Raw genomic sequence first — 18292 nt, forward strand, 5'->3', positions numbered from 1 at the left:
TTTGTTAGCTTGGTACTTATAAATCTTGAGACTTGTGCACAAAAAAATATTTTTGCAGAGGAACACACATACAAGCTTTTACGGAATCGTAAATTTTGTGTTTTTCTATTCTGTGTGATGAGATAGAGTTCTACGGATTTGTAAACGCGACATTTACACAGTTCCATTTGGACATCTCCATTTATATACGTCCATTTAAACACCTTCATTTATATACCTCCATTTGAAGCATACGTTTTTTTGTTATTTTCCCAAATACACCTTTTCCTATTTTCGTATGCAATACCAAAAGGAAGAAAATTCGCCTGCGCACTTGAGGAAGACACATACACATACATAGATAGATAGATACATACATACATACATGCACTCATGCACACATGCACTCATGCACACATGCACACATGCACACACACGATTTATTTTCAGAATAGCTTTCCTTAAGTTAATACGCTTACGAGTTCGCTAAGAAGTGTAGTAGAAATATTTCCGTGAGATTAATGTTAGAAGTATAACTTATATCCCTTCTCATTATCTGCTAACTTATTTATCTATCTACATTTTGTGCATATTCTTATACAGTAAAAGTATACACATTTTATATACTATTTTTTTTTTTTTTTTTTTTTTTTTTTTTTTTTGCACTTATCCATTTAATAAGATAAATCAAAAGGGATAGATGTAGACACATCTGCTTCTCTTTCATATTTATTGAATTAACTGATGGGAATTGGAAGGCATAAGATAATTTTTTTGTAATGTTCATAATTTTTGTGAATATATCTGCATATACATATTGTATACATTTTCTTCAATAATTTCCTGGAAAAAGTGATAAATAGAAGCAACTTTCAATTTGTGTTATACACTAAAGTGGTAAGACGATTTCCCCCACACACTACCACCGACTGGAACCATTCCAAAGCCAAGACTAGTGAAAAAAAAATCCAAGACGAGTGAAATTCGTGTAGTGCAGAACGTGTTATGGTGTAAGACTCAATGAGATCTAAAAAAAGCTGAAACGGAGGGAAAATAAACAATATATATATATATATATATATATATATTGGAACACATAATTTTTGATGCTAGAGACTTAAAAATGACAAATGAACATAGGAGAAGCGTGGCATACAAGGGAAAGGGTTTCATTTTAAAAATAGCGAATAAAGAATACATAGAAAATAGCATTAGAAAGAAGACAAAAAATACATTTAATGATAAGAGAAAAACCATTTTTAATAAATACAACCCAGTTGTTCTACCATTGTTAAGAAATTATAAAAAGAAAAATAATGATCAGTCTGGAGAAAAAAAAAAAAATATAAATGTATTGAACGAAAGTGAAATAAATAGCTTTCTGCTAAGAAATAAAGCATTTCGATTAACATGGTCATGTATTATTGAAAAAATACAAAAAGAAATAGATATTCAAATATCAAAAAATTTAAGTAATGTATTTGAAGAGATATATTTATATTCAATTTCGAATAGTGAATATCTCCCATTAATTTTGATGACTGCAGGGACGAATGTAGCAGATCATGAAATCATTATTGATGCATTGTCATACGAAATTAAGAAATGGAATTACAAAAAAGGATGTATAAAAAAAGATGATATCACGAGGATCAGTTGTAAAAATAATGGTGACAGGAATACATTTGAACCAACAGAATTGAACACCTTCCGTTCCTTCACAAATGAACAAGACGAAGAATGGGAGATGAAAAAAAAAATAAACAATGGAAACACAAATCAAGTGAGTCTTCAAGATAAGAAAAAGATGAAGCAGGAAAATTCATCTATCCGTTATTCTGAGACATGTGAAGGGAGACAACAGAGGGAGAAAAAAAGACGCAAAAATGTGGATACTGATAAAGTGGATGTGAAACAATTTGAACATGACGAAAGTGGCAAAAATGACAAAAATGACAAAAATGACGAATGTGACAAAAATGACAAAAATGACGAATGTGACAAAAATGACGAAAGTGATAAAAGTGACAAAAATGACGAAAGTGATGAAAGTGACAAAAATGACGAAAGTGGCGAAAGTGGCGAAAGTGGCGAAAGTGACGAAAATGACGTGTATGTGTGTTCTCTAAATTCCAGCACATCAAATAATGTAAATTCAGCGATATATAACATATACAATCAGTTATATAAGGAATACAAAATGAGGCTTTTTGTAGCAAAATATAAAAGGAAGAGAGAAAAATTTGGGGAAAATTATATGAATGATATACGAGTGAGTCCAAGAAGAATGGGATGCGTGGATTCTAATACAAGTGTGAGAGATGAAAAGAGAAGAGATACATCATCTTGTCCATTCATTCCAAACGGAGAGATGCAGAATAATTATTATAAAGCAAACAAGAATATGGTGAATATAGATAAACTTATCGAATTGTATATACAGATGAGTGAAATAAATAAGAAAAGAGATGGGAACAAAACATATAAAAAAAGGGATACACGATCAATGGATATGTCAGAGATATATAATGCAATGAAAGAAGGAAATTGCAATTTATTGGAATCTTATGGAGAAATGGAATTATATAATAAACAATATGATTATTTTGAAGATGGTAGAAAAAAAGTGAGAGTAATAATTCTTATACACGATTGTGAATATTTCAATATAAATATACTGAATGGAATTTTAAATGTGTTAATAAATTTAAGGATAGACAATAAAATGTGCCTTAGTGTTATACTAGGTGTATCTACACCATCTTTCTTTTTTAATAGAATAACAACCCCTGATACACAAAGTAAATTAAGAATTAAAACTATTGACATATTGAATAATAAGCTAATTTGTGAAAATATTTGTAATGATTTATTATTTGAAAATGTTTTACCCTTTATTCTCAATTTCAGAACTATGCATGCCATAAAATTGTTATTACATAAAAACAATCAATCTATTAGTCATTTAATTCACATTCTCTACATTTTGACAAAGGAGTATTATGATAATAACTTGTTATCATTTTTGTCTCTACCCATAAGTTATTACTTCGATATGCATATTCAGCAGGGAGGGGAAGGGACCTCTCATTATGCATATCACTCCAGTTGTGCTGATTACGGCTATGATTTTAGCAAGGATGGTAGAAGCACACCTGAACCTGAATATTCTCCTTACACTTTTGTGCGATCAAATCAAAAGTCATTCAATCACTATTTAAAATATGATATTAGATCTTTGCATAGAAAGATTATATATCTGTGCTATTCAGCTAATATTTACTTCTCCCATTTATCTATTTTAAAGAAAAAATATTCTTCTATTCTTTCACAAAATTATTTTTTGCTTCACGGGAAAAATTCCATAGTGCACACACCAACAAATTCAGATAATGAGATGGAGCAATTTACTCTCAAGAGGAAAAACCATAGAAATTCTTCTAACTCAAATGTGAAGAGAAAAACTGTACGCATTGATGGTGTCACCAACAGTGGCTTCTTATTGGAAGGGAATGGAAATACGCAAAATGTGTATGAACAACCATTGCACAACTTCTCAAGTAATCATAATACTGATGTGATAAGCAGCAAATGTGAAGAAAATGAAAAAACAAAGTGGGAAAACGAAGATATAAATGGGTCTGCAATCTGCATGGATAGTAACAGGTCTGGAATCCACGGAAATTCAAACATTAATGAAAAAACATCATTTGATAGAAACCGTTATGCTTGGGAATTCAAGGCGAAGACAATAAACTGGTGGTTCGATCACCCCTTTAAAGATTTGGTATATTCATATGAAGATGATAAATCAAAAAATAATTTGAAGAAGGAAATCCATAACTTGTTGAATAATAGAGATGAAAAGAACACAACCAATTTGTACGATATAAATAACGTAAAAGAAATAAATAAATACCTGTGTGAAGTTTCTTTACCAAGAGCTGTTCTACAACTGATAGAAAGAAAATATGCATTTGGAATTGCAATTAATCTAATTAATATAATAATTAAATGCAAATCTGAATATAACACAAATTCATTGAAGAGGGCCGATTATTTCAGAAAATTATTTATGAATTTTGAAAAAATAAAATGGAATGAAAATAAGAGTATACTATACATAGAAGAAACTTACAAAGTTGTAGAAAATGATGTAAAAAAATGTATTACCTGTTTAATTGATATTATTACACCATACTTTTTTAAAAATCAAGAAATATTATTAGGTATTCTAAAAGAATTTAAAAAATACTACAACAAAGTTTATGCTATTGTATACAATCTGGAGGATTATTTATATTTACTGAAAGAAAAAGATAAAGAAAAGGAAAAACACATTTTTGTAAACGATGATTTTGCCAAAAGTTATTCATACAGTTTTTCTTTCTCTGTTTATCATTCCATGTTATTCAAACTAGACGATCTGATAGAAATGTTAAGAAAATACTTGAGTCAGAAAGATACTATGCCCTCGATGATGTATTCTCATGCGTGTCAAATGAAGAGTAACGTAAGTAAAGGAGGAAAAAACCATTTGGACAGACCTTACGAGGAGCATCATGACAGAAGCAAAAGGGGAGAGGATAGTAGCACCCGTGAATGCACCATCAGTGTAAACTTCCCCAGTGCAGAAGAAGAACTGGGTGATGCACATCATGCGAGTAGGGAGAAAATCGAGGAGGCGAGGGGACAAAACAAAAAAGACAAAAATGAAGAAGAAGAAGAAGAAGAAGAAGAAGATAAAAAAAAAAAAAAAGCTTACAAAAGATATCTAACGATACAAAATAAAAGTTTGAAATACATGAATAATAATGAGACTGAGAGAAGAATAAACATAGAAGAAATTGCAGACGCATTCAACATGTTTATAAACGATTATTTATACCTTCTTCTTTTACCCCCTTTATATTATCACCCTTTGGCTCACGAAATAATTATACATAAACCTGATAAGGAGTTTACAGATATTATGACAAGAGATATAAAAACAGAACTTTTACAAACATTATGTTACACGAATCCATACAAAACTGGAAGCTTAATGTGCACATGTTGTTCTTTTCCGGAAAATTTATCAAACACAGATATTAATACTAACATAGTAGGGCAAGGGAAAATATACCTAAATCCTTATTATGACAATATTTCAACGTTAGAAGATTTAGTGAATGTGTACAGAATATATGAACGATGCAACAAGACAATTGATCTCTATAGTTTTTTCATTCTTTTTTTGAACATTAAGATAGACGATAAATGTATGGGAGAGTTTGATGCGCGCGGAGAAAAGAAGGACCCCAATTGGGGAAGAGACCACAATTTAGAAAAAAATGGCAATCCCGAAAAAGAAAACAATCTCGAAAAAGAAAACAATCTCGAAAAAGAAGACAATCTCGAAAAAGAAGACAATTTCAAAGGTACAACAGCTCACAGACGTAGTGCACCAAATTCAGAAACCACGCCATTATCACAATCCCTGTGTACAGAAATGCTGCAGGAATATTACCTTAAATTTATCATTGCAGTTAACAGTTTTTGTTCTTTTTTTAAAATTCTAAAACCTCCAAACGTGGCCGCCCTTTTAAATTACACAGAAAAGTGCGATTACATTTCAGATGATGAGGTGGAAAATGGTTATCATAATAAGGATGCCACCCAAATTAATGAACCAAATGCAGTACAATCCATTGGAAAATTCCTCTCTGAAATTAAAAAATCATTACAAGGATGTACTAGTAAGAAATTGTTATTTGGAAAATTATACTACAATAAGACAGTTGTATCCAGAGAAATGCATTTCCTCAGAATGATGATGCAGTACAATTCTGATTTTAAGATTGAAATTGAGAATGAACATGGCACTAATAAGAGGCCAAAAAATTGATGCTTCTATTTTTTTTTTACAACCACGCAAAAGTTAGTATTCGCTTAGGTTGATTTTTTTTTTTTTTTTTTTTTTTTTTTTTTAACTTGGAATAATTTTTAATCGTATGAAAAAGGAGTTAAAAGATGTCCATTTGATCAGATAAAGTTTAATTTTTCCTTCTTTTTTTTTTTCTTTACCTTTGCTTTTCCCTCTCTCCTCGTTTTCTTTTAATAGTTCTGTCTCGTTTTCAATTTTCCCTTTGGGTTAAACTACTGTTCGGGAGTTATATATGTGCACCGAGTTTTCTCTATTTTTTCTATTCATTGGTTGAGGTTACTACCCATGGCTTAAAAGCTTTTGGACAGGTACATTATGTATTCTTCATCTCACTTGTGCATATACATATGTAGATATATATATATATACGCACTCGCGCGCGTGTGTACAGTATGGTAATTTTTCTCGCTTGTGTTCATACTTTAGAATTGCACCTCTTTGCAATATTCATTGTATATTGCCCGATCACATGAACATGACAACAAATCGGGATGTGCAACACCATTGTGAAATTAGATGTAGATTGTGTACAGTTTTTATGTTTACACAATTTGAGAAGGAAATATATAAAAATCTTTTCTGTGAACCCACCACCACCTCCTTTTCTTACGTCGCATCTTCTTCCTCTCATGGTATTATCACTATTACACCAATTTTGCAAATAAAACTTCTGGTGGTAGTGGAATTCAATTAAAGGAGAAGGTATATCTCTAGGAATCTACATATATATACGCACACAATTTTATTATGAACCTGTACAAAATTCGTTGTGAAAAATTAAAAAGGAGAAAATAATTCGAAAGTGAAAGTGTCTACCTAAAAGAAGTTAAGATTCGCGAGGTAAGACCCTTCCCATCAGAAAAAAAAAAAAAAATTCCAAATGTGATGTCTGCCTCAATTATGTATCATTTGTTATGCGCCCCATAATAAAAGAATGAATCTCCATTCCTGTTCCTGTTCCTGTTCCTGTTCCTGTTCCTGTTCCTGTTTCTTTTTTTTTTTTTTTTTTTTTTTTTCTCCTCCTCCTCCCCCTCCCTGTACATCCTCTTCTGCTTATTGGTATGAAGTTACATTTTAAGCTTCCTACATAAACTATTGAAGATTAGTGAATAAAACATTTCCTTGGTACGGGATAATAACTTTAAAAATTTTAAACATATAAAAAATTTGTGTTAGCAAAAATAAGAAGAGTTTATTTTTGTGCACTTGTACTTTTTGATTATGTTTTGCTTGCGTAGTTATATTTTTGCCACTTTCTTATATCATCTCCATACAGTATTGTGTATGCCATAAAATATATATTTTTTTTTTTTTTTTTTTTTTTTTTTTCATAGATGGGCTGGAAAAAATGAATTTATCCAAAAGTTTAGTAAACTTTTTTCTAACCCAAGGCATCACAATGGATCTACTACTACATTTCAAAAAGGAAAAAAACTGATTCCTTCAACTTTTTGTCAAAAAAAGAAATAAAAAAAAAAAAAAATATATGTAAACATATGATATTATGTGCATATATTTATTGCACTTTTTTACCGTGGCAGTTTTACATAACAGAGAATTTGAAATGCCATGTTCCCTTTACCTGTAATTAAATAAATTATTCTCTTTTATAAAAACCTACCTTAAAGGATAAAACTGAACAAGCTGAAGAAAAAAATAAAGAAGAAAATGTTTTCCATAAGTTAGCTCTTTTATGAAACTCTTTCAAAAGAGAGGAAATAGTTTTTATGGGGACTTTTGGTAGTGAATTTTTTTTTTCCCACTTTTTCCTCTTTTTCTATTTTCTCCTCTTTTTTTCTCCTTTTTTTCCCGTTTCCTCCCCTTTGCCGCTTCCCTTCAGTAAGGACACAAAAAGTAGGAACATAAAAATGAATCTGTCAACTCCCAGAGGTACACTTCCATAAAGAATACGTAAAATATGAAATAAAAAATTAGCGAGAGGGAGTTACTATCGCCTTTTTTTTAAGAAATGTTAATAATGATATAAGTGAACCTGAACGAATGAGTCTTAATCTGGAAATTTATATATTTTCCATTTTTCGTTACAGGAAGGAAAAAGCTGGATAAGGATAAAATCGATGAACCATTCTTAGAACACAAGTAAAATGTGGAAAAAAATGAAAAGATGCAATAAAAGATGCAGTAAAAGATGCAATAAAATCATTCAGTAACCTATGAATAATAGAGTAGGCTGTGTGCCACCACCCCACTCATCTAGCTAAATGTGGCCACATCTGTGCATTTATTTTTTTGCGTGCAAATGAACACGTGTATCAACATCTTTATTACTTATATTATTTTTTTCATTTCAATTCCTGACACATTTTGATAAGTATGCTACGCCTATGAAAAAAAAAATAAAATAAAATAAAATGAAAAATAAAAAAAAAAAAAAAAAACCTTATCTCTTCCCATTCCTCCTTAACAGCCAAGATTCATCGAAAAAAGTTAAAAATACACATCTCGAGGATAAGACTGTAAAATTACGTGCATGTTTATCTTGTCGCTTACTGAAAACAGAAATGGAGGTAAGTTCAATCCCCTCGTGTGAATATGATTATTCCTCGCATGTGATTATGAATAATCCCGTATGCTCTTCTAACATATGAACAATGATTTTGTTCTTGTTATTGTACAAACGAATAGTGTTATATCTCTTAATTTTTTTCACGATGCATGTGTGTTCCCCACCTAGCTTGTCTGCAAACATTTTCATCCCCATAACCCCATAACCCCATAACCGTAGTTTTACCAGAACGGATGCAGCAATTGTAAGTTCCTCCAAATGGCAGGAGACAGACATAAGATTCATGATTGCACAACGGAAAATTTTAACGGATTTATGGCTATCACCACCCCAAGTAAGTCTTGGATGGCACAGTACAATGATTTAAGTAAATATATTCCTGGGTTCTATGCGTTGCAAGTAGTAGGAGATTTGCCAGAGGCCATACGAGACTTGAGGTCTAACTATTGAAGTAGTTACAAATAAAAATGAAGAAGCTTTTTGTTTTTTTTTTTCGTAATTTTTCCATTCGTCGATTTATTTTGTTTACTCATTTTCTTTCGCCATTTATTTTGTTACTCTTTTTACCTTTTTGCACATGTTCCATTTGTCTGCCAATGAAATAACACAGTGTGGCAAAAACAAGCTGAACAGGTGCGTACATATTTCTCAATTTGCATTTACACCTTTTGTGTATTCAGAATTAATTATTTTTGAGTACAGTTTTGAACGTTTCGAAAGGACAAAGTATCCAGGTTTTTTCACAGCTTCAAATTGCGTGTGTACATTTTTACATATGATCAAAAGAAGGAAAGAATAAATGAATGAACGAAGTAACGGACGAATGAACTGACGAAAGAACGAAAAAACCAAAAAAAAAAAAAAGAAAAAAAAAAAAAAAAAAAAAAAAAAAAAAAAAAAAAAAAAAAAAAAAAAAAAAAAAAAAAAAAATAACACTATAAACAATTTTTCTATGCCACTAAAAAGTTAAAAGAAATCCACATTTAAAAAATAAAAAAAAAAACAAATTAAAACGAATAAATTTAAAAATATACACATTTTTTCCCTTAAAATATTTCTGGGAAAAGGGAACAGCATATTGAGGTTGGGTAAAAAAAAGAAAAAACAGAAAAAGAAAGAGAAAAAAAAAAAAAAAAAAAAAAAAAAAAAAAAAAAAAAAAAAAAAAAAAAAAAAAAAAAAAAAAAAAAAAAAAAGAAAAAAAAAAAAAAGAAACAAAAGTGTAAGGATAAATATCTGGATTAACACATTGGTCTTTTTCACCATTATGGTGTGCTTTCTCTCCCTGTGAGATGTTCTATTACATATGTGTAAATCATTAAATATTATAACATTTCGAAGGGTTTTTTTATTGCAGCAAAAAAAGCTAGCCCTTCCTCCTGGAGAGTCTCCATGCATTGGGTTCCTCGTAATAATTGTGAAGAGGTTCTATTTTCTCACGCAATTTAATTTTGGAAATTTTTTTTTCATCAGCTGGAATAAACAAATTAGGGGCTAACTGAATCAACCACTGAGGTTGAATGATAGTACAGTCTCGTATATATTCCTTATTTGTAAGAACTAACTCATGATAAACGATAAAAAGTGGATTTTTATTAAAAAGTGTTGACGAGGGGTGAATAAAGACTTGTTGATTCGTGAGAAGTGTAGTGTATCCTTGCTGACTATCTCTTTTACAAACATGATTGAAATAACCTGAGCAGATACTTTTACATATGCTTACATATTTTGTGGATTCATTTCTACTAGTATTTTTTTTCACTTGATAATTATATTTTTCGAATATGGAAAGTAACTGTTTACGTACATCTTGTGATCTTTTTAAAGCTCTTGAATGCATAAAATTTTCATGACACCAATAATTTGAGTAATTATTTTCCTTCCATTTATTATATATATTTAAATATGTTATTAAATCCCCTTGAGGCATTACAAATTTATTTTTCTTTTTATCAGCTAAAAGTGCTTTATTTTGTGGTCTATAAAATATATTCTGAACACTAAGCATGCTAACTATAGTTATTACATCATCTGCACAATTAAAATTTATGGATGTTAATAAAATTTTTGATAAATTTGGTTCCATTGGAAAATTGGACATTTTCTTCCCTAGTTTTGTTAAATATCCATTGTCATCTAACGCTCCTAAGTAGTATAAATTTTCTAACGAATGTATAAGAGTCTCAACAGATGGAGAATCCATAAAATCAAAATGTAGGAAATCATTAACTCCTAAAGCTTTTAATAAAAGAACTGTACTTCCCAAATTTATTCTTTGTATTTCTGGAATACTCGTTTCAGCCATTTCATTTTTATATGCTTCTTCTGTGTACAATCTATAACATTTCCCTGGTCCTGTTCTACCTGCACGACCTGCTCTCTGTTTTGCATTTGCTTTTGAGATGGGTGCTACAACTAAGGAATCCATATCTCTCTTGGAATCATATTTTCTTATTTTACAAAACCCTGGATCAATAACAAAAAAAATACCATCTATAGTTAAACTAGCTTCTGCTATATTTGTTGCCAACACACATTTTCTACATCCTTGTGGTGCAGGGTCAAATATAACACTTTGCATTTCGGATGGCAGGGAGGAATATATGGGAAGAATTATCAAGGGTGGAGGAGACATGCTTTCCAATTTTTTCATACGTTCATGCAATATTTCACATGCTGTATTGATTTCCTCCTGACCAGTTAGGAACACTAAGATATCTCCTGGGTGCTCGTTCAGGTGGATGTTCAAGACCGTTATTAAACAAGCTTCCAAATAATCGCTTTCGGGTTCCTTCGAATGCAGGATCTGGTGAGCGGTGCAGAATGGAAAAATATATTAAAAAGTGCACATTTCCACATTTCTTTCGTACAAAAAATACAGTTAACACTTGCAAAAATAGGAATTACAATTACGAATTAGGAAATGAAAATTGGGAATTGAAAATTAGGAAATGAAAATTAGGAATTGAAAATTGAGTGTGATGTCTTAATTCTTGTTCTCATCCCTGTTTCGTCTTGTACGTATGCAAGGGGAAAACAAAGAAAAAAAAAAAAAAAAAAAAAAATTCATCTTTGGTTTATATACCTCTACTGGAAATATCTTCCCGGGGATGGTAAAAATGGGGGAATTAAAAAAGTAGTTTGAAAATTTCTCCGCATCCAGTGTGGCAGATGTTACGATCAATTTAAAGTCAGATCGTTTTTTCACCACGTCCTACAGAATTGAACAGAGGAAAGATATAAAAAAATATATGTGATACATGTGCAAACCAGATGTGCGAGGTACAGAATAAGAAAAATATTCCTATCGATACTTGTAATCTCATGAAATAGTGCACACCCTCTACTGCCACGCGACGTGAAACACAAAAACTATGCGATGCAATTTTTCTCTGAAAAGTCGACTCTTGGAAAAGTCAAAAAAAAAAAAAAAAAAAAAAAAAAGGTAGTAGCAAACTGCAAACAAGGGTCCTCTACAAATTGTTTCCCCGTATACTTTAGATGAATAATTTAAATTTTATCTTTAAAATATTCTTCAGGACGGGGAGTTCCTTTTTTTTTTTTTTTTATATGCCTTATACCTGTCAACATTTTTTTATTTTATGCGAAATGTTGTCATTGGCAGGCTACAACGGTGTACAATCACGTTGTTATTATTTTTATTTAGTTAGTTATTTATTTTTGTCTTATTTATTCATTTTATAAATTTTTGTTCACTGTTATGAGAATTGTGCCTTTAGTGATGAGATGTGTGAACTCGCCCATTATATGTCACTCTTTCACACGAAAAAAAGGAAAAAAAAAAAAAAAAAAGGCATACCTTCAAAAGGCAGAACAATATGTCTGTTGAGATGGTCCGTTCGTGGGCTTCATCTAGCTAAAAAGGGGAAATGGAAAAAAAAAAAAAAAAAAATATGCACATTTTTACCTGAACATGTCATATAATATGTATGCACTGTTCAGGTAAATTTACAACAACTTATATGTTTGCATACACACACAGGACATACATTTTTTCATCTTGTTTTTTTTTTTTTTTTTTCCTGCACTTACTATAATGAAGGAATATTTGGAAAGCATTGTATCACTGAGTGTTTCCCTCAAAAGCATACCATCCGTGAGATATTTGATGACGGTATCATTTGATGTACAATCATCAAAACGAATAGAGTAACCAACTTCCTGACCTAAGATACAACCAAATTCTTCACTAACCCTTTTTGCAATGGACATGGCTGCAACTCTTCTTGGCTGTGTACATCCAACAATTCCTTTATCAGTATAATTGGCTTCATGCAAATACTGTGGTATTTGAGTGGTTTTCCCACTACCAGTTTCTCCAATTACAATAAGTACATTATTTTTTTGAATAGCTTTCATTAAATCTTTTTTTAAATTATATATGGGTAATTTTACTCTTTGTTCATTAACAGGCATTGGATTTTTAACACCAACGGATATGTTATTGTTCATATAATTTTTTCTCCATTCAGGTAGATCAAAATTTTTTCCGATATTTTTTAAAGCTTCAGCTATTGTTCTTTCTCCCAAATCTGGTTTTGGATCTTCCCATGGTCTACTAATATCCTTTGGAATACTATCATAAATAGCATTTTGTTCATTTTGTTTTTGTTCTTTTCTTTCTTTTGCTAGAGCAGACGTAGTTGTTATAGCTCTTGCTAGAGATCCTTCTGCGTTTATAATAACTTGAATAGGTGATAATTTAGCCCCTGCTTTAGTTGTTTGTCCCTTTAAAAATGCTGGTTCTCTTTCATTAACTTCAATTTCTATTATTTCTTCTTCATCTTCAATTTTTTCATCAATTCTTAAATTTTTATATTCTTTTTTTAAATTCTCATCATATATAATTCCACTTTTCATTAGCTGCTGAATTTCCCATTTGGAGTAATCACTTTGCATTTTAATTACACTTTCGTATTTTAATGTTTCCTTTGGATCATCATTAAAAACATCTGATTTATGTTTTTTTATTTCTTTGTAATCATCTTGTAAATCGTCAAATATTGAAATGAAGTTTTGATTTTTTCCTTTCTTTCCATCTCCTACTACATCATCGTCTTCGTTGTCACTAACTAAATTTTTCCCAGTTTTTTGGTCTACTTCTGACATATTTAAACTTATTTTTTCTCCGAATATAGCTTTTATCTTCACTTTCACTTTCATTCCTTTATGGAACTTTTCATTTATATTCATCAATCTCTTTCGATTTGGTAATATGTCTGTACAATGTACTAATCCTTCTTTATATCCATCTTTCCTGGTTCTAAAAGAAACGAAAATTCCAAAATCCATGATTTTACTCACACTTCCATTAAAAATATTATTAACCCTTAGTGAATCTCTGTCCCTTTCGTCTTCATACATTTTCGTCTCTCTACCATGTTTCCTTTTTTTATCATCCCTATAATTCCTATCTCGATTGCTATGAGTTATTTCATGTTCATTGTTTCTCCTTTCAGTACTGCTGCGTTTATGCCTAACCGTTGTTTCTTCAATGCAGTGTTTTTCATTTTTGTTTTCATATTCTTCATGAAAAGATTTCGCTAAGTTATCGTCGTTTTTTATAGTAAGGCAATGATATTTCTTCATTTTTTCATTTTTCTTCTCTATCTGTTTAATTTCCATTTTTAACTCATTCTTCAATCCATCGTCCTTACCATCATCATTATCGTGATCACCATCTTGGGTATGTCGTCCCTTTGAATTCACCGTCTTGTCATCAGAATCATTAAGGGAGGATTTAATAATTTCATACAGATATTTCAAAACGGAATGTTCGATTTCTCCTCCATTTTCAAATACATCTTTGCAAAATTGTTCAAGCGACTTGGATTTTTTGCATAAGTAAATTAAAAATTCTGACAAGTTGTCATCCTCTACCCCTAAGCTATTGTACAGTTCAGCGTTCACTTTTTGTATTAAATTTATCTTTTTCAGGCTCTCCATAAATAGTTTCCTCTCTTTGGTGTTTTCTTTTTTTTATTTGAGAATTGTGTATTTGGGGAGTGGTAAAATTTAATGCTGGCTTTTTTTTTTTTTTTTTTTTTTTTTTTCTTAGCACGTGATATGTGCCTTTTGCGCTAAGCAATCTTTTCCCTTTCCTTTTTCTTTCTCTTCTGCTTTTGCTTCGTGGCTTTTTTTCCCTCACCGTTTTAAGTTATTTTTATGTATTCCTTTTTTTTTTTTATTTATATATATATTTTTTTCCCCTATACGTCACACTACGTGGAGCAAGAACTTGGCCTAGCCGAATTGGCCATTTTTTTGCAGGGACACTGCGAATGTTTTGTCATTTGTATGTTTGGTCATTTGTATGTTTGGTCATTTGTATGTTTGGTCATTTGTATGTTTTCCCATTTGTATGTTTTCCCATTTGTATGTTTACACTTTTCTTTGGGAGCCCATATTTATTTATTCATACCCACGGAGGACATGTAAGGGGCGCTGGTTGGACTTGGCTTGGCAAGACTAATTTTGTCGTTCCTTTTCTGTGCAGAAATAAATGTAGATAAAAAAAAAAAAAAAAGAAAAAAAAAAAAATGCATATGAATTCGTACATACAAAAGTGCTTACACATATATTTTATTTGCACAACATCAAGTGAAAAAATTTCCATCATGAAATAATAAAACATATTTATCCACTCCATTAACTTCACCCTGCTTTGCATAAGTAAATGTGATGTGACACCCGTGTTACATAAGTGAAAAAAAAAAAAAAAAAAAAAAAAAAAGTTGTATCACTCAGCAGAGACACACACAACACAAAGGAGAAGCTTTTTCCACTCTTTCTCTGCTGGACCTGATGGAATGCCATTTTTCACCATTTTCACATGCGATTTTTTTTTAATATATCCACCTTTTACATTTTTTAATCATGTTTTTGGAAAAGGGAAAAAAACAAGTTAATGTATATTTGCATACCCACATATGAATATACATTTATTGTGAGTATTTACACAGTTGAAAAAATATATTAACAAACATTTTCTGTTCATACGAATATAGAGCATTGACATGACACATATTTTAAAAATAAAAAAAAGAAAAAGGGAAAAAAAAAAAAAAAAAAAAAAAAAAAAAAAAAAAAAAAAAAAAAAAAAAAAAAAAAAAAAAAAAAAAAAAAAAAAAAAAAAAAAAAAAAAAAAAAAAAAAAAAAAAAAAAAAAAAAAACAAATTAGAGGGTATAATAATCCTATTAATATGATAATCACAGGAATTGATAAACAAATTGAACAAAATAAAAAATACCACGCCATGGGAATCAGTATTTATATCCCAAGTGACGCATCAAAGTGGTAAATCAGCATATACTGTTTTGAAAAAAAAAAAAAAAAAAAAAAAGACTATAATTCACTAAAGAGGAAAATCAATTTGACATGGATAATAAAAAGATAAACATTATTATGGATATTTTTGCTATTCATAATTTACTCTCAAAACCATAGTTTATCAAAAGAAAAATTGACTTTGTCTGTATTTTTTTAAATGGTAATTCGTGCCTATTATGATTTGGCATTAAAAAAAAAAAAAAAAAAATTAAGCGTAAAAATTCCTCTTTATAAACTCCAGATGATTATCAGATTTGTCTTCATCCCTAAAAATGGTAAGGATACCCCAAAACTCTGCACACAAAAAGGAAAATCACCCCTCCTCTCGCCCCTCCAAGAGTATATATGCACTTATCTAAGTTCCTACATCTGTACCTATATCCCTGCCCAATGAATTCTAATTATTCGTGAACAGTTGAACATGTCACATGCAAAGTCCTGTTTTAACAAATGCATATGCATTTTCTACCATCGATCGGAATTCAGGGAAGATGTATTAATAATGTGTTCAAAATTTAAATGGCTTCTTGGCGCTGAAGGGATTGTTCATATTGTCGAAATCCATTGCTGAAGGTTGTCGCGGGAAATACATGCTAGACATATCAGGCATTTTTTTATCTTGAAATGAATTGAAGTTTGGGAAGTTTTGTTGAAAGGATTGTGGTCCTGAGTAGGAGTATTGTCTTGTCATTTGTGGAAAATAGTTTGGACTCATATTTGGCGGCATACTAGAACCCATTCCAGGAGGCATATTAGAACCCATTCCAGGAGGCATATTAGAACCCATTCCAGGAGGCATATTAGAACCCATTCCAGGAGTCATATTAGAACCCATTCCAGGAGGCATATTAGAACCCATTCTAGGGGAGAGAGTATTCTGCATCGTTGAACCCACACCAGGTGGCACATTTGCAAAAGGAGAATAGCCACCAGGATTCATTACTCCCATCGAATTCATATTCATTTTATTGAATTCCATAAAGTTGGGGAAATTATTTCCACTTGGACCCATCATTCCTGTGGGTTTTCCAAAAGGCATAATGTTACTGTAACTTGCACTTCTAGGAACCATCATATTACTTGGACTATCAAAGAGTGGTTGATAGAAATTATTAGCATTCATTGCATTTTTATTATGCATATTTATATGTTCTAGATGTGATTTCTTTTGACTATTTTTACTAGAGAGGTCTAATATTAATAAGGAAAGAAAACATAGGGCATAAACACCAGTAGTAATCATAAAAATGTAAAAACAATAGGAACATTTAGGGAATGGATATTGCTGAGCTTTGGTAACCATGTTCCATGATAAATCAGTTTCATAATACCAGTATGTACCTATTCCTCCATTTATAATAAAAGAAAGCATAAACGATGCCATTGAAATGAGTATACTTTTTGAAAAAAGAATATTCCAACCAATACATAATATTATAAGAGTACATGATAAAACAATCGCACACAAAAGTATTAAAGAAATAAATGAAACTCTTTCATATGCTTCCATACGTCTTATAATTGCATCTCTACATGCTTCTTGACATGCTGAAGTCCATAAAGATAAACTTCCAGCTGATTCACTATTTCTTCCCACTTGGATACCTTCACTACCTTTACTTCTCATATTTTGTACTCTTTGTGTCCACGTTTCAACATGTTTATCATCATAAATCACTTTATACAATCCGTAGTATGTATAATCAACGAATAGAGAATGTTCACTTCCCCTGAACATGTATTTGTATTCTATCGGTTCTGCTTCTCTCCATGTTGTCATTACTGTTGTTAAAATCTGTGGAACTGCACTGATAAAACCTACTGCCATAATTATATTTAGAGCTCTCAGCACATTTTTCGATAGTGCCGGTGTCCCTTTTTTTCCCTTGTGTGCCCTTCCCATTTTGCTAACTAGTGCCACCTTGATTTGGAAGTGGCCTCACCTTGATTTGGAAGTGGCCTCACCTTGATTTGGAAGTGGCCTTACCTTGATTTGGAATTCGGAGTCAACCTTACTATGAGAGCTTGCATGTGATAGATGAAAATTTCCCGTAAATCTTAAGCAGATTATAATACAAGAAATTTTACACTTTCTTCCCTTCGATAAAACATTTACACAATTGTCTAGACAAATACTCCCCACCTACAAAATGTATCACCACGATTACGCAAATTGCCGTTGGTCTAACTGTTCTATTACCAACTGTGTTTAAAAAAAAAAAAAAAAAAAAAAAAATTCTGGACATAAAAACGGATTAAATAAACTAAATAACAATATTAGCAAAAAAAAAAAAAAAAGGAAATGGAAGCAGAAATGGAAGCAGAAGTTGAAGCAGAAATGGAAGCAGAAGTTGAAGCAGAAATGGAAGCAGAAGTTGAAGCAGAAATGGAAGCAGAAGTTGAAGCAGAAATGGAAGCAGAAGTGGAAGCAGACGTGGAAGCAGAAGTGGAAGCAGAAGTTGAAGCAGAAGTGGAAGCAGAAGTTGACGTATAAAAAAAACGCTTAACACA

The 18292-nt window shown here is 31.1% G+C and overlaps 4 protein-coding genes across 4 annotated transcripts; 2 read left to right on the plus strand and 2 right to left on the minus strand.

Moving 5' to 3' along the window:
• Positions 1 to 1102: 1102 nt before the first annotated feature.
• On the plus strand, positions 1103 to 5866 carry PGO_061440 (hypothetical protein, conserved; the record flags this gene model as incomplete). The annotated part of the gene is made up of 1 exon (XM_028686787.1): positions 1103 to 5866. One exon carries the CDS (start codon positions 1103 to 1105, stop codon positions 5864 to 5866), a length of 4764 nt encoding a protein of 1587 aa, XP_028542588.1.
• A 1907-nt stretch (positions 5867 to 7773) lies between these two features.
• On the plus strand, positions 7774 to 8882 carry PGO_061450 (transcription elongation factor SPT4; the record flags this gene model as incomplete). The annotated part of the gene is made up of 4 exons (XM_028686788.1): positions 7774 to 7795; positions 7954 to 8005; positions 8334 to 8433; positions 8652 to 8882. 4 exons carry the CDS (start codon positions 7774 to 7776, stop codon positions 8880 to 8882), a joined length of 405 nt encoding a protein of 134 aa, XP_028542589.1.
• A 914-nt stretch (positions 8883 to 9796) lies between these two features.
• PGO_061460 (RNA helicase) lies at positions 9797 to 14397 on the minus strand (the record flags this gene model as incomplete). The annotated part of the gene is made up of 4 exons (XM_028686789.1): positions 9797 to 11236; positions 11516 to 11644; positions 12251 to 12307; positions 12484 to 14397. 4 exons carry the CDS (start codon positions 14395 to 14397, stop codon positions 9797 to 9799), a joined length of 3540 nt encoding a protein of 1179 aa, XP_028542590.1.
• A 1892-nt stretch (positions 14398 to 16289) lies between these two features.
• PGO_061470 (hypothetical protein, conserved) lies at positions 16290 to 17684 on the minus strand (the record flags this gene model as incomplete). The annotated part of the gene is made up of 1 exon (XM_028686790.1): positions 16290 to 17684. One exon carries the CDS (start codon positions 17682 to 17684, stop codon positions 16290 to 16292), a length of 1395 nt encoding a protein of 464 aa, XP_028542591.1.
• Between the last annotated feature and the right edge of the window lie 608 nt (positions 17685 to 18292).

This window comes from Plasmodium gonderi (assembly GCF_002157705.1).
Source record: "Plasmodium gonderi DNA, contig: Chr06, whole genome shotgun sequence".
NCBI lineage: Eukaryota > Apicomplexa > Aconoidasida > Haemosporida > Plasmodiidae > Plasmodium > Plasmodium gonderi.